The sequence below is a fragment of the Xyrauchen texanus genome, chromosome 34 (assembly GCF_025860055.1).
Source record: "Xyrauchen texanus isolate HMW12.3.18 chromosome 34, RBS_HiC_50CHRs, whole genome shotgun sequence".
Classification (NCBI taxonomy): Eukaryota; Metazoa; Chordata; class Actinopteri; order Cypriniformes; family Catostomidae; genus Xyrauchen; species Xyrauchen texanus.
Genome location: NC_068309.1, coordinates 24,961,253 through 24,976,000, shown reverse-complemented (window position 1 = coordinate 24,976,000; position 14,748 = coordinate 24,961,253). Strand labels below are relative to the sequence as shown.

At 40.5% G+C, this 14,748-nt stretch overlaps 1 protein-coding gene across 1 annotated transcript in view; it reads right to left on the bottom strand.

Moving 5' to 3' along the window:
• LOC127628053 (teneurin-2-like) overlaps window positions 1-14,748 on the bottom strand; it is a 390,490-nt gene that overhangs the window by 266,260 nt on the left and 109,482 nt on the right. Inside the window, exon 3 of the mRNA XM_052104713.1 lies at window positions 1,586-1,592. Coding sequence (XP_051960673.1) covers window positions 1,586-1,592 — 7 coding nt within the window. The remainder of the gene's footprint in view (window positions 1-1,585; window positions 1,593-14,748) is intronic.

The window sequence follows — 14,748 nt, the reverse complement described above, 5'->3', positions numbered from 1 at the left end:
GTCCTACCAAAACATTCCAGAATATGATAAACAAGATACATCATGTTTCAGAACCCCACAGAACTGAAATGTCTGCCTCTCCATGCAAAGACAAAAGGGGAAGGTTTCAAAGACATTTTACACATCTTTGGTATATGGTGCTAACAATATATCAACAAATATGAACACATGTTTGCTGTTAAAGGAACATTTTATCAAAAAATGAAAATTCTTTCATCGCTTACCTTCATGTATTTCAAAACCCGTATGACTTTCTTTTCTTTCTTTCTTTCTTTCTTTCTTTCTTTCTTTCTTTTGTGAAACACAACATGAGCTATTTATAGGGAATGTACAAGCAGCTCATTTACAATGAAAATGAATGGTAACCACGGCTGTAAAGTACGATTTTCAAAGCAAGATGTTTAGTGCATAACAACTAAAATTTCCATATTTTCCTTACACAAAAGATATTCTATGGCTTCAGAAGACTTGGAATATAGCGTGCAGTTGGTATTGACTATGTTGTGATGCCTTTATTGTGTGTTTTTGGAGCTTGACAGGCCCTGGTCTCCATCCACTTTCACTCTATTGAAGAAAATTAAAATTTCTCCTTTGGTGTGCCACAGAAGAAAGAAAGGCATACAGGTTTGGAACAACATAAGGGTGTGTAAATAATTACAGATTTTTTTTATTTCTGGTGATAAACCCTTTAAGATTCCGATGATACATGAATATTTGGTGGACTAGAACATGTTTCTGGTACATGAACCTCAGGTTGTCAGCCAAACACCAGACAAGAGGCATTCATAAATACTGATTAGAATATAAAATTTAATAAAAGAATTTGCAATAAAGAGCACAAAATATCAGCCACATTGTTTTCAGATAACATAATTTAGACTTCAGTCACTGCTGGCTCCAAAGAAGGAGAAGACGGGCGAGTTGTGACATGTGGCGGGAGTGTACGCCGTCTTAGCGATTTATGTACGCTACCGCGGTGGTGCTGTCTGATTTGATCAAGATGTATTTGCCCTGAACTTGTGGGAGAAACCGCCGCAGGGCAAAGAAAACAGTCATCAACTCCAGGCAGTTGATGTGCCAGCGCAGCGGGGCCCCTTTCCAATGGCCCGCAGCTGCATGCCCGTTGGACACGGCGCCCCAACCCAATCTGGAGGCGTCGGTCATGACCAGGACGCGTCGGGACACCTGCTGCAAGGGGACTCCTGCCCGCAGAAAGCAGAGGTCTGTCCAGGGTTTGAATTTTTGCCGGCAGGCGGGTGTGACCATCACACTGTGCATGCCGCGGTGCTATACCTATCTCAGGACTCGAGTCTGTAGCCAGTGCTGAAGCAGTCTCATATGCATCAACCCTAGCGGTGCGACCACCACGGAGGATGCAATATGCCCCAAGTGCTTCTGGAAAAGTTTTAAAGGGACCGTTGTGCCTGTCCTGAAGGTGGTGAGGCATTTCAGGACTGACTGCATGCGCTCGTTGGTGAGGCGTGCTGACATTGAGACAATTGAGAAAATAGATGCTCTGAACCGGGGCGAGCTTGCTCTTTTCCCAGTTGACCTGAAGTCCTAAACGGCTGAGGTGCCTGAGCACCTGGTCCCTGTGGGTGCATAATAACTCTCGGGAATGGGCCAGAATGAGCCAGCCGGGGAACAGTCGTGGCTTGGCTGGAGGCGGGGGGTCCGCGTCCAGGAGACTGTCGAGGTCTGGCGGCAGAGTGCCGTGAGAACGGCATTTGCGGGCCAGGTTACCCAGAGACAAAGGAAATCGTTCTTTTATTGAGAATGTGGGTACTGCAGCCCCGGAGGGGTGCGGCAAATTAAATAAATTCAAATAAATTCAAATAAGGATTCTCCTCCTGGCCCTCCACCAGGGGACAGAGTGGTCTGCTTACCAGCTCTGGAGCGAACTTCTCGGCCTCTGGGTCGATCGTCTCAGGAGCGCTTGGGAGCCTTCCGTGTGCTCGAGGGGGTCCGTGAGATGGGGGCGAGCGCTTCCTGTGGGGTGCTCGACGCTGGGGCTGAGAGCTGGGCCCGGGTTGAAACAGAGCGTGTTTTCTAGCCGAAGGAGGACGCCCTCTGCGAGCAGATGGGGCTTGGGCCGTGGCGGAAGGGTTGCGGCCGGGCAGGATGTGTGAAATGGCCTCCATCTGCTTTGTCACCGCAGAGAACTGCTGGGCGAAATCCTCGACGGTGTCTCTGAAGAGGCCCTCGTGCAGATCTTTAAGTGCCTTAGCCTGGTGGACTTGCAAGAGGGCCATGGCATGCATGGCGGAAGTGGCCTGTCCGGTGGTGCTGTAGGCTTTGGCGGTCAATGATGACGTCGTCCTTTAGGCCTTGGAGGGGAGCACAGGGCGACCCCGCCAGGTGGCGTCATTCTCGGTGCATAGGTGGATCGCAACCGCCTTATCCACCTGGGGAATCGCCGTGTACCTGTGGGCCACTCCGCCGTCGAGGGTAGTGGGAGCGGGTGAGTGAGGGCTTTGTGACGAGCAGAGAGGGGGGGCTCTCCATGCAGTCGTCAGCTCATCATGCACCTCCGGGAAGAAAGGGACTGGGGGGGCGTGGCTTTGAGTGGCGCGCAGACCCCAGGAACCAATCATCCATGGCTGTGGGGAGGACACTGGCGGCAGCCCGGGCAAGCATGTCGGATATCTGGGTGTCAGCCTCAGCCTGGGTGTGCTGGTCCGAAGGCAGCAGCCCAGACGAGTCATCCGCGTCAGATGCCGGACCGCTCTCCGATTCAGCGGTGAAATCATCCAGCTTGGGGGGCTCAAGAGGATAGGCAGGCTGGCTGTGAGGTGAGCCGCTGTTGCTTCGAGCCCGGACGGAAGTCAGCGAGCATGCCGGGGGGCGGGAGGTTCGCGGGGACGTACACGGTGAAACCGCGCCCGCTGCCATCCCCGGATCGCCTCCATCGCCAGCCGCATCGTCCTCAATCCTGTGGGAAGAAGGAGTGATGCGGGGGTGGCTGGAGTGGCGTACCTTCAGTTGAAGGAAAGCCTCGACCGCAACGTTGCCATGGTCATGTTCTCGCAGTAAGAACCATCCACAAACGCTGCCTCGGTGTGATCGCAGCCCAGACACACGAGACAGCGCCTGTGGCCGTCTGAAGCGGAGAGCACTCTACCGCATCCAGGAACTACACAGGGGCAGAACGGCATCTTTATAAAGACACATCCTGAAAAGGACATTCAACGCCGCTGTGAGAAAATCACTCTTAAGTTTGCGCTGTCGAAGCATCCAGGGGCAAACTGCACTGCCGTGCAGAGGAGGAGAAAGCCACTGATGTGTGCCATAGATCCAACAGCAGATCGACCAGAGGTAAGAGGAACAGGTGTGTGTGACTCGCAGCTCGCTGCATGCACGACCATCGGCTCCGAAGAAAATTTCTGAATGAAACTGATGCATTTCCCCGCCTTTATACCTGTATGTCCGGGGGCGGAACATGCAAATTCTGTCCGCCAACTTCTCATTGGCCTTTTTTCATAGATCAGAGGTATATTCGGTGCTCAACAGAGCGTCAGATGGGGAACTCAATGCGCTTACCTCTTACCGGAATTTCCACACTGGACAGGACGTGATGTTTAAAATGGCGGAGGATTTTGCTGTCTCTTTAGTGAATGACTTTTGTGCACCGGCTACCTCAAAATAGGGAGAAATACCCCTTTTTGGACAGCTATTTTTCCACAGAGAAAGCTGATCTTCAGAAAGCTGACAGCATCTCTGCTTGGGAGTAGCAACAGGTGATCACACATGCTCCATCTCTCTCTCACTATCACTATCTCTCTCTATCCCTCTCTCTCTTACACACACACAACACACACACACACACACACACACATCCATCCTTGTTTATCCAATCAATTGTAAGAAACAGCACAAGCCGTGATACTATTTCTGAAGTGACAATTTTGAATTACTAACGGAGGCTTGGACGCATTATTTGTTTTGAACCAGCAACGGCAGATTCTGATCCGTCGCATAAGAACGTAGTTAATTGTACAAATTCGTTTTTTATGAACATACTCAGTTTTTCCCAATTTATTTTTACTTACTTCTTCATTGAACTGATGCATATAAGCAATATCACACTTGCATTTGTGCTATATGGCCCTAAATCAGCAATACTGCTGTGATTAACTATGGCCAGTGTTGGAGAGTTACAAAATACATGTAACGGGAATACACATTCATAATACAAAATATAAGTAACTGTATTCCAATACAGTTACAATTTAAATAATTGGTATTTAGAATACAGTTACATTCAAAAAGTATTTTGATTACTGAAGAGATTACTTTGCATTTTATTGTCATTTGTTTCATTTAATATTTAGTGCTTTCAGATGGAAAACATTTATACATATAAATGATGCGATCCAAAGTGCATTTGAACAGCGGTGAAACACTTTCTTATGATGCGTTTCATTCATACGAGCAGACAGAGAAGTACGTTTGAAGTTTGTTTGGAGCATAAGAAATAGAAATAAACCTTGTGCAAATTGTCAGCTTTACGCTAAGCTAAAATGCTATTTCTAACCATTTTACATGCACATGTTACCATGCACAATCTAAAATTTTTATCAAGAAAATTAACGTTCATAATTTCTTTTTTCTAGTAAGACCTTTGATATTAGGGCAAAAATCATATTCTTGATAATACAATATAAAAATATATAAAAATCCTTAAAACAAGATCAATTAGATTTGTCTTGTTTTAGAAACAACACTGCATAATATATTTAGGTTTTTCATAGAATGTATTTTTAACATTGTCTTACTGTACTGACAGAGTTTTTATAGTCAAAACAAGTGAAACAATCTACCAGTGCTGAAGTAATCCAAAGAATTTAGAATACACTACTGACCTTGAGTAATCTAATGGAATATGTTACAAATCAAATTTTACAGCATGTATTCTGTAATCTGTAGTGGAATACATTTAAAAAGTAACCCTCCCAACCCTGCCTGCGGCCGAATCACAGCAGTGCTGATGTAGGGCCATATCTCACTCTTGCTCATGTGATATTGCTTAAATATATACAGTAGAGTATAATGACATCTAAATTAAATACACACTTCTATACATGTCATTGCAAATATTGATTATTAATATCATCTAATGTTTCTGGAAATAGTCCATATGTTGAGTGCATGATAGCATGTTTATACTTGTGTTTATTTCTTTAAATGACATTCAATTTCCAATCTATTCCTTAAATTTTAATTCAAATTGCATGAATTTAGTCATTAGGCAGAGGTTTTTATCCAAAGTGACTTACAAATAATGAACATAACAAGCAATTGTTTTATGACAAGTTTGCAATTCTGCATCCTGTTTGTTACTTCAATTCAAATTCAATTCAAACTCATAAATTTGAAAGGTCCTGATTCAATTCTGAATGTGCAACAACCCTCTCCCTCACAAAGACAAAAAACAATTCTGCGAAAAAGCTGTAGTGTACATTATTACTCCTAAAAAGGCTAGACTTTACTATAACCATTCCAGATGCTTTGCTCTTCAAGCATTATTGTCCATCTTGCAGTTCTTTTTTATGATGCCAAGCAGTCATGCTTTCCATCTAGAGAGATCAATGCCATCAGGGTATAGAGGGAGGAAGCAGTAAGCATGCCCTTAATAATGTCGGACTGCTTGACTGAACTGTTGGAGAAAATAGCTGCTGTGGAAAGGATTTGCGGATTCCTCTAGCTCCAGTGTGGGCCATTTAGGTCATTTTTCTGTGTATTTCGTCTGTGTCTCTTATTCATGAGAGCTCCTCTAGCTGGCACTGCTCCTTGAAAACACGTGGTGACATCAGAGCATCTCAACCCTTTGTTATGCCACCTTTATTATTTCTCCCGTTGCTTTCTTATGTTTACCTTTCATCCTCACAGCAACTGCTAAGACAGCAGCTGATTTAAGTGTGTTTGAATGTGTACTGGAATGCAGCATGGTCATCTGTGAAAACATAAACAGTAGGCAGCAAAAGTCTGAGACCACAAAGAAATCTGGAATAAGGATTTTGAAAAAATGTAACCAAATGAACTTTGTGACAAAAGGAATATGAAATGTTTACGATTCTGCACTATTTCTAGGTCACTAATACAATAAGCACATTTTGTGGTACAGATAAATGATCAACTCCTTTGTACAATAGGTCAGACTTCCTTGCTTCCACTTAAGCACAGAAAATGCTTTCTTGAACATTCTCAAATCATGCTGGGATAACATGGATCATCAGGTTTTACAAAAAGTTGTGGTGTCCATGCCAGCTCAAATGCAAATACAATTGTGTGGCTGCAGTGCAATGCATAAAATCATGCAGATATGGGTCAGGAGCTTCAGTTAATGTTCACATCAACCATCAGAAAAAAAATAAAAAATAAAAAACAACCAGTGAGCAGCAGTTCAGTGAACGGAAATGCCTTGTTGATGAGAAAGGTCAACAGAGATTGGCCAGACTGGTTCGAGCTGACAGAAAGGCTATATAATTAAAAATAATTATATGCACATCAATGTGTCACAGGTGTGAATGGCTTGCAGACTGAGGATTTGTCCAAAAATTATCATTTCTAGCATTAGCCATGAGAGAGGGTGGTTTACATTTAGAAGTGATCGTCCCTATGCCTTATTCCCTATTCCCTTAAAAGACTTTACCATGCACTGTGAGAGCTTTGGAGGGCAGAAAGGTGTGGGGTTCAAACATAAAGTTTATTCGGAACTCACCTTATAAGTCATTTATACAGAAAATTCTGTTTGAATCTATCTCACAGCATGCCTATCATGATTGTTCTCCCTTCAAAGTGCCCTTTGGAGGCTGATTTATTCCATTTGGTATGAAGGGACATTTGTGTTGTTGTTAGGGCTGCACAATTAATCGAAATAAAATCGAAACCGCGATATGACCTTGTGCGATTATTTAATTGCAAAGGGCTGCGATTTCATTAAATAAATAAATAGTCTGCTCCCTTCATAGTTTATTTGCGCTGCTCTGTCCAGTCTATACTAAGTTAGAACATTGTTACAGTGTGTTCAGAGCGGTTCTGCACTCCACAACTCCCTCTAATGTTTAGAGTAACAGAAGTGATCAGAGTTCGGTTCTGTTAACTTACATGCACTAAACGCTTTATTTACACTAAACTGGCGTGTCCTGCGTGAAGCGTTTTTTATTATTACCTGCGGTAGCAGCATCTCAGTCTGCGCAAGAAACATGTATCATAATAATGCTGAATACAAGACGGGGTATAATTCAAACATCTTTATTAAATGATTACTGAGCAAACAGTAACACCTGTAGAATCCAGAAACATCTCATTAGTCTCCCTTCATTTGTTTACCTCTCACGAGAGAGCGTGTCGCCCTTATTACACTCCCTGCAGAAACAACTGAAAGCAGAACTAATATTACCAACATCCAACAAAATGAAAAGGAAGGAAGGAACATACATACAATAAATCTACATTATCTCGCAAAAGTGAGTACACCCCTCACATTTTTGTAAATATATGATTATACCTTTTCATGTGACAACACTGAAGAAATGACAATTTGCTAAAATGTAAAAGTAGTGAGTGTACAGCTTGTATAACAGTGTAAATTTGCGGTCCCCTCAAAATAACTCAACACACAGCCATTAATGTCTAAACCGCTGGCAACAAAATTGAGTACACCCCTAAGTGAAAATGTCCAAATTGGGCCCAAAGTGTCAATATTTTGTGTGGCCACCATTATTTTCCAGCACTCCTTTAACCCTCTTGGGCATGGAGTTCACCAGAGCTTCACAGGTTTCCACTGGAGTCCTCTTCCACTCCTCCATGACGACATCACGGAGCTGGTGGATGTTAGAGACCTTGTGCTCCTCCACCTTCTGTTTGAGGATGCCCCACAGATGCTCAATAGGGTTTAGGTCTGGAGACATGCTTGGCCAGTCCATCACCTTCACCCTCAGCTTCTTTAGCAAGCCAGTGGTCGTCTTGGAGGTGTGTTTGGGGTCGTTATCATGCTGGAATACTGCCCTGCGGCCCAGTCTCTGAAGGGAGGGAATCATGCTCTGCTTCAGTATGTCACAGTACATGTTGGCATTCAAGGTTCCCTCAATGAACTGTAGCTCCCCAGTGCCGGCAGCACTCATGAAGCCCCAGACCATGACACTCTCACCATCATGCTTGACTGTAGGCAAGACACACTTGTCTTTGTACTCCTCACCTGGTTTCCGCCACACACGCTTGACACCATCTGAACCAAATAAGTTTATCTTGGACTCATCAGACCACAGAACATGGTTCCAGTAATCCATGTCCTTAGTCTGATTGTCTTCAGCAAACTGTTTGCAGGCTTTCTTGTGCAGCATCTTTAGGAGAGGCTTCCTTCTGGGACGACAGCCATGCAGACCAATTTGATGCAGTGTGCAGCGTGTGGTCTGAGCACTGAGAGGTTGACCCCCCACCCCTTCAACCTCTGCAGCAATGCCGGCAGCACTCATACGTCTATTTCCCAAAGACAACCTCTGGATATGACGCTGAGCACGTGCACTCAACTTCTTTGGTCGACCATGGTGAGGCCTGTTCTGAGTGGAACCTGTCCTGTTAAACCACTGTATGGTTTTGACCACTGTGCTGCAGCTCAGTGTCAGGGTATTGGCAATCTTCTTATAGCCTAGGCCATATTTATGTAGAGCTACTATTTTTTTTTCAGATCCTCAGAGAGTTCTTTGCCATGAGGTGCCACGTTGAACTTCCAGTGACCAGTATGAGGGAGTGTGAGAGCGATGACACAAAATTTAACACACCTGCTCCCCATTCACACCTGAGACCTTGTAAAACTAACGAGTCACATGACAATGGGGAGGGAAAATGGCTAATTGGGCCCAATTTGGACATTTTCACTTAGGGGTGTACTCACTTTTGTTGCCAGCGGTTTAGACATGAATGGCTGTATGTTGAGTTATTTTGAGGGGACAGCAAATTTACACTGTTATACAAGCTGTACACTCACTACTTTACATTGTAGCAAAGTGTCATTTCTTTAGTGTTGTCACATGAAAAGATATAATCAAATATTTACAAAAATGTGATGAGGGGTGTACTCACTTTTATACTTTCATACTGTATATCAAATATTTAGGTAATATAATGCATTGCTAAATTAAATATAATAAAATAATGAATAAAAATAATTAAATGAAACGGTGACAAACTATGCAAAATGTTTGACATTAAGCCACATTCTTTAGTACCATCTTATATACAGTAAAGAATAGTTTGCAACAACTATGGTTTTATCAACAGGGAAATGTAGTTAACAGTGACATTGAGCAGAAAGCTTACATAGAACCAGTTTTGACAGAGCTGCTGATAAAATTTAAATGATCAGCATCGATTGATGAGATGAAAAGCAAATTGGAGATCGGTATCGGATATTAAAATCCTGATTGGAGCATCCCTAATATTCAAGTTGATTGTTTCAAAAACTAATGATGATGATTAGTGTGCTGAGAACCTATCACAAAATGGACAAAAACAGGTACATGGTGGATGGTACCATTTGGATATGAAGAAGACTTTGTTTCACTGTTTATATATTTATTTGTTTGTGGTTGAACTGAAAAAAGTTCTCAGTTTGGTTCTTTTTAAGAGGGCTCAAATGTGAAAACCCCAGTAGCCTTTTTGCAGTTTTGTGGTAATTGTTTTGTAGAAAACATTACCATCATAATCGCAGTTCAAATCGAAATCGCGTTATTTTCATAATAATCACAATATGACTTTCTGTCCAAATCGTGTAGCCCTAGTTGTTGATGCTCTTCTTCTCTGATTGGTGTTATGTTCCAATTCCAGGTTAAATACACCTCGGGGCATATGCATAACGCAGAGGCCAATTGTCCTCTGATTAATGTGTATACAGCTGGACGAAGCCGAGCTACAATCACATTGTCTAGGTGTGTTAGAACGATTTGCCAAAAACCAGACAGTTACGATTTCAATCAGACTAAACATGACATTTTAACGCCGACTACATGACAGCTTCTTCCCCCAAGCAGTCAGACTGTTGAACACTTGATCTATCAGGATCAATAATTAGCACTGCACTTTATTAATCTATAATCTCACACTGGACTGTCAACATATTCTCCTCAATTCAACTACTTATATATTTTCATATACTTCCACTTTTTGTATATTGTGTATTCTATATTGTGTGTATTGTTTACTGTACATTGTATATAATTATTGTGTTGTGTAAGTATGTGTACATTTGATATGTAAATTGTGTTGTTTATTGTAATTGGTCTCGTCTCTGTCATGACTGCTATGTTGCTCGGAACTGCACACAAGAACTTCACCTACTGTTGCACTTGTGTACATGGTAGTGTGACAATAAAATGATTTGATTTGATAAAAAGACAAATTATTGCTTTAAACCAACTGAAATCTACATTTTAAAGTGCATTTAATGTAAGATGTTTTGGTAAACTAATGTTTACATAATATTAAAACACTGTTGCCGCAATAGAAAATATATTCAATTCACTGAGCTTTCATTTCATTGAAAAAATGTAGATATAACAACTTTGAGGTTGATATTCATTATAGTTTGATTATGAACATTTGAAAACAACAAAATTATTTCCAAATCATCAATACCCATTTGATCCATCAAAAAATCCCCTATTTGGCCCTTCTACAGGTAATTGGTAATTGACTATTGAGTATATATAGTTTTTTTTGAGCGATGCTTTATTTCTGAGGAAATGGTACCAAAGGTACCCCGCCATTATTTAAAAAAAGTCAATTTTAGATTTGTAATAATAATAATAATAATAATAATAATAATAACAATAAAAAACAGTAGTCTTTCTTTCACATGCATGATGACAATCATTCTATTGAAAGAGGCTTTTTTTAGACAAGTTATAAGGCACAACCCTTTCTCACAAATAGAGCCAATTTTCATTGCCAGGCTAATTTGCAAGGCTTATGAACCCTTGGACACCTGCATTAGAGTCCATTAGGGTCTAGAGGGGGTGAGATATTAGGGTTCACTCCATTGGCTTACCATTTGCCTTGTGCAAAACAACGAGCTACTACTTAAAACTACTTAAATACTGAGAGAGTCCAGCTGCTGGGTGTGACTGAGTGTATCTAATAGGCTGCCCTTAGTGCAAGGACAACAGGGACTTATGCAGCAAAATGCCAAAGCCCTTTTATTTGGAGAAACAATCAAGCCTTCTTTTTCCAAAGTTAAAGGTTTTATTCCTAAATAGATGTGAAATCAAAGCTGAACTGTGTAATTTCCGAACTAACGAAATAGCAAATAAATAAATACATACATACATAAATTGTTAATAAAAGTTATTAAATAAGTACACACTTCTGCTTTAAGAGAGAACAAAATGAGAGAGAAAAAAAAAACCTTGGTTACCATTGTGATTCAACAATGTAATACAGCTGTATTTGTTTTTTTTATAGGTAGAACATCTCAAAATATCCACAATGAATAATAAAACAAATCCCTTTCTCATACTTTTTCTTTTGAGCACTAAATATGGAAAAGTTGTCAGCTGTCCTTGAAGGATCAAGAGACAAATATCTCTAAAAGATGGGTTGAGAAGAGGTGAGAAGCTCTCTCGCATAGCTTGTGTCAGGTCTGCCCTTGAGCCTGTGCTTCACTAGATAACCATATTATAGCCCATACTGAGAGAGAAGAGATAAAGAGCAGGACGTTGAAATAAGACTTTATCCCTGTAGAAGAGAGGGTATGCTATATGGAGTTCCACAGGGAGCATTACTCGGCTTCCTTTAAATGAAAAAACACCAGAAAGGATTATGTTAAGCTAAGAATTCAAGGTTAACATCTATATAATAGGAAACCTTCTGCATTTAGCCCAGGGTATTCCAAAGATGCCAGTAGATCACTAACTACAGCAGCTAATGAACATACGCAATTACAGGTATTGTAAATGGATTCATGACGCACAATATATAACATTTAACTTGTTAAAATGTAGATAGATTTATTAGATAAAGTGTATATCTTAGATCCTGTAACTGGTCATCATTTCATTTAAGTTTTTACATACTAGCCTTCACAAGTTCATTTAAATGGTTTTGTAGCAAAAAAATTAACTGGCACTGGACGGCAAACACGAGAAGACTAATATAGGGAGAGAAATCAAGTGATTGTTAACAATGAAACAATAATGAGCAAACAAGGAGGCGGGGTGTGACATCAGACCGAGAAACACGTGGCTCTATAAAAGCAATAACAAAGCTGCATATGTTCTCACAAGCAGGCAAAACAAACGATTGGCATGAGCACACATCGTCAAGACAATGAGGCGATATACGCTCATGCCAATCGACAAACATGATGAGAACAGACATTTGTTTGAGAGTTCGGCCACACGCACCCCCGACACCTAACCAAGGTGACCGAACCTCAGCACAAACATGAGACAGCTCGCGAACCGGGCGTCCGCGGATGCAAGAGATAGACAAGGAGTATGAATGTCTGGGCATTACAGGGAACAAGATGGATGATTTTAAAAAATTCTTCAGATGAAATTCACACAATTCATGTGTTTGTCTGGGTTTCATTTGCATTTCAGTGATTTGAGTTTAATTGTTAGCCTTGCTGTGAATTTGGCATCTTCAGGCCACAGCAGCTAACAATATAGTTAGAGCATATGGCTGACTAAATCATATTTTTACTTCTTACAGAATGACATTACTCCTGGATTCATAATGTGATTAGATATTAACAAATAGATAATTGTACCAAAATTGTACCAAAATAATATTATTATGCATTATAATTTGATATGAAGCTGCCTTATGAAAAGCAAAACAGAAGAGTATTTCTGGCAAATTATAATATTGATGTTTATTTGCACTGCTCAGTGTGTATCAGTGTGTTGCTACCAATCTATTTTAATACCGTTCTTTAAAAAAAAAGAACTGTTGCAAAAACTCTTCTAAGCAACAACAAACATTGTGGAAAAAATACAGTGCTTTCAACATTGGTTCATCATAACTTTTTCTACTTTATTTTGAGAATTAGTATTCCAGACAGGGTTGGGCATAATGCAGAATTTAAGAATTGGCTCCCTTTCAACAAATGGGTTGAAATTTGAATTGAATTCACGATTTAGCACTGGGATGAAATATCATCAACCTTTTAATCATTACCTTATAATTTTCATTAATAATTAATCCGGATGTAATCTCCAAGATGTCAAAACTGAAATGTCAACAATGTAACATCCTGATATGATAAATAAAATTTATTAAACCTTTTAAACAATTAAAAGTATAATTTGCACATTGATTTTACATTTCTTTACATTTAAGTCTCCTGAAATCTGTTATTTTTATGACATTTGCTCTTTTTGCTCAATTTACAAGCACAAATTAACATGACATAATTCATTTGATAACCTTGTCCTTGTAAAAGTAAACCTAAATTTAAATTTAGCTTAGAAATATTAATTAAAATAGTAATATCATGTACTAGAACTATAGCAATTTTATCTTATATCAGAAATAGCCAACACAGGTAGACTACATATTTTAATTTCAGCCAAAGAAGATGTGGGCTATAAAATGGGTAAGAATTGATCCAGTGATCTTGTGACCAAGGGCATCATACTGTAGAACAGATGCAAGGGGGTAGAAGGAGAATAAGGCTCATACATTAAATTAGTAAGTGGATATACACATATGTCACTGAAAACTAGCATACACCTTTTTGCTACACATAGCCAACATCAACATGAATGGAATCACCTGAGCCACCAAAAACTTCTGTATGTCAATACTAAGAAAGCTGTTTAATTGGTTCACCTGCGTATTGATCTTCACATTTTCATCTTTCCATTACAATTGCTACAGCTCATTCTTATTCCAATACGGTCTCCGGAAAGAGTGCTGTTGCCCATCAATATTACATCTCAAGCACTGCCCATTCATTACACATCACTCTGTAGCAGAGGCCTAATGTCCCTGTTCAACATGAAAATGGTCTCTAATTGCAATGGAGACACACCTGAACCCCGAAAATATCAGGCAGTGGGTGTAGGGAAGAGCTAGTACAGCATTAAAACATAATCTGTGTTTCATTGTCAGTTAAAGACCATGAGTGTTGCTGTACTATCGCAACCTCTCTCTGCCGGCTTTGATGGCCACCGGCTATAACATGGAAGAAAATACAACCAAGAGATTGTTAAACTATCTAACTCTTACTCTAAACAAATGAAAGCCTGCAAGTGATGCAGTCACATAAGTATTGATCTGAAGCAACAAAATCATACAATGCAGATCTAAAATTAGCCATTATATGCTAATGCTCTTACGGCTTGTCAACACCTGCTATTAACATCTCAGGTGATTGTATCAAAAGTGGATGGCACTAAATTAAGTTGCAATGGGGGTTCAATGCATTACGTGATCCGATCACAGGAACACATGTGGCTTCATCACATTTCTTGTGTAAACACTTATGCATTCTGATTCTGGTTTCCCAGAGAACATCAAAGGACCATTTACTCCCATAACGCCTAATCACTGGAACAAAATAATTATTTTAATTAGATGCAACAATGTATCAGCCAAAAATAAGTATCGACAGATACAAGCAATTATCTGCACTATCTGACATCTGCCGACTGTTTAAAAACAGCAGATGATCAGTACCGATTATTTACTGTCAAAAGAGTATGTAAAATCACGACGGACACGTAGGACAATTAGCCTAAAACT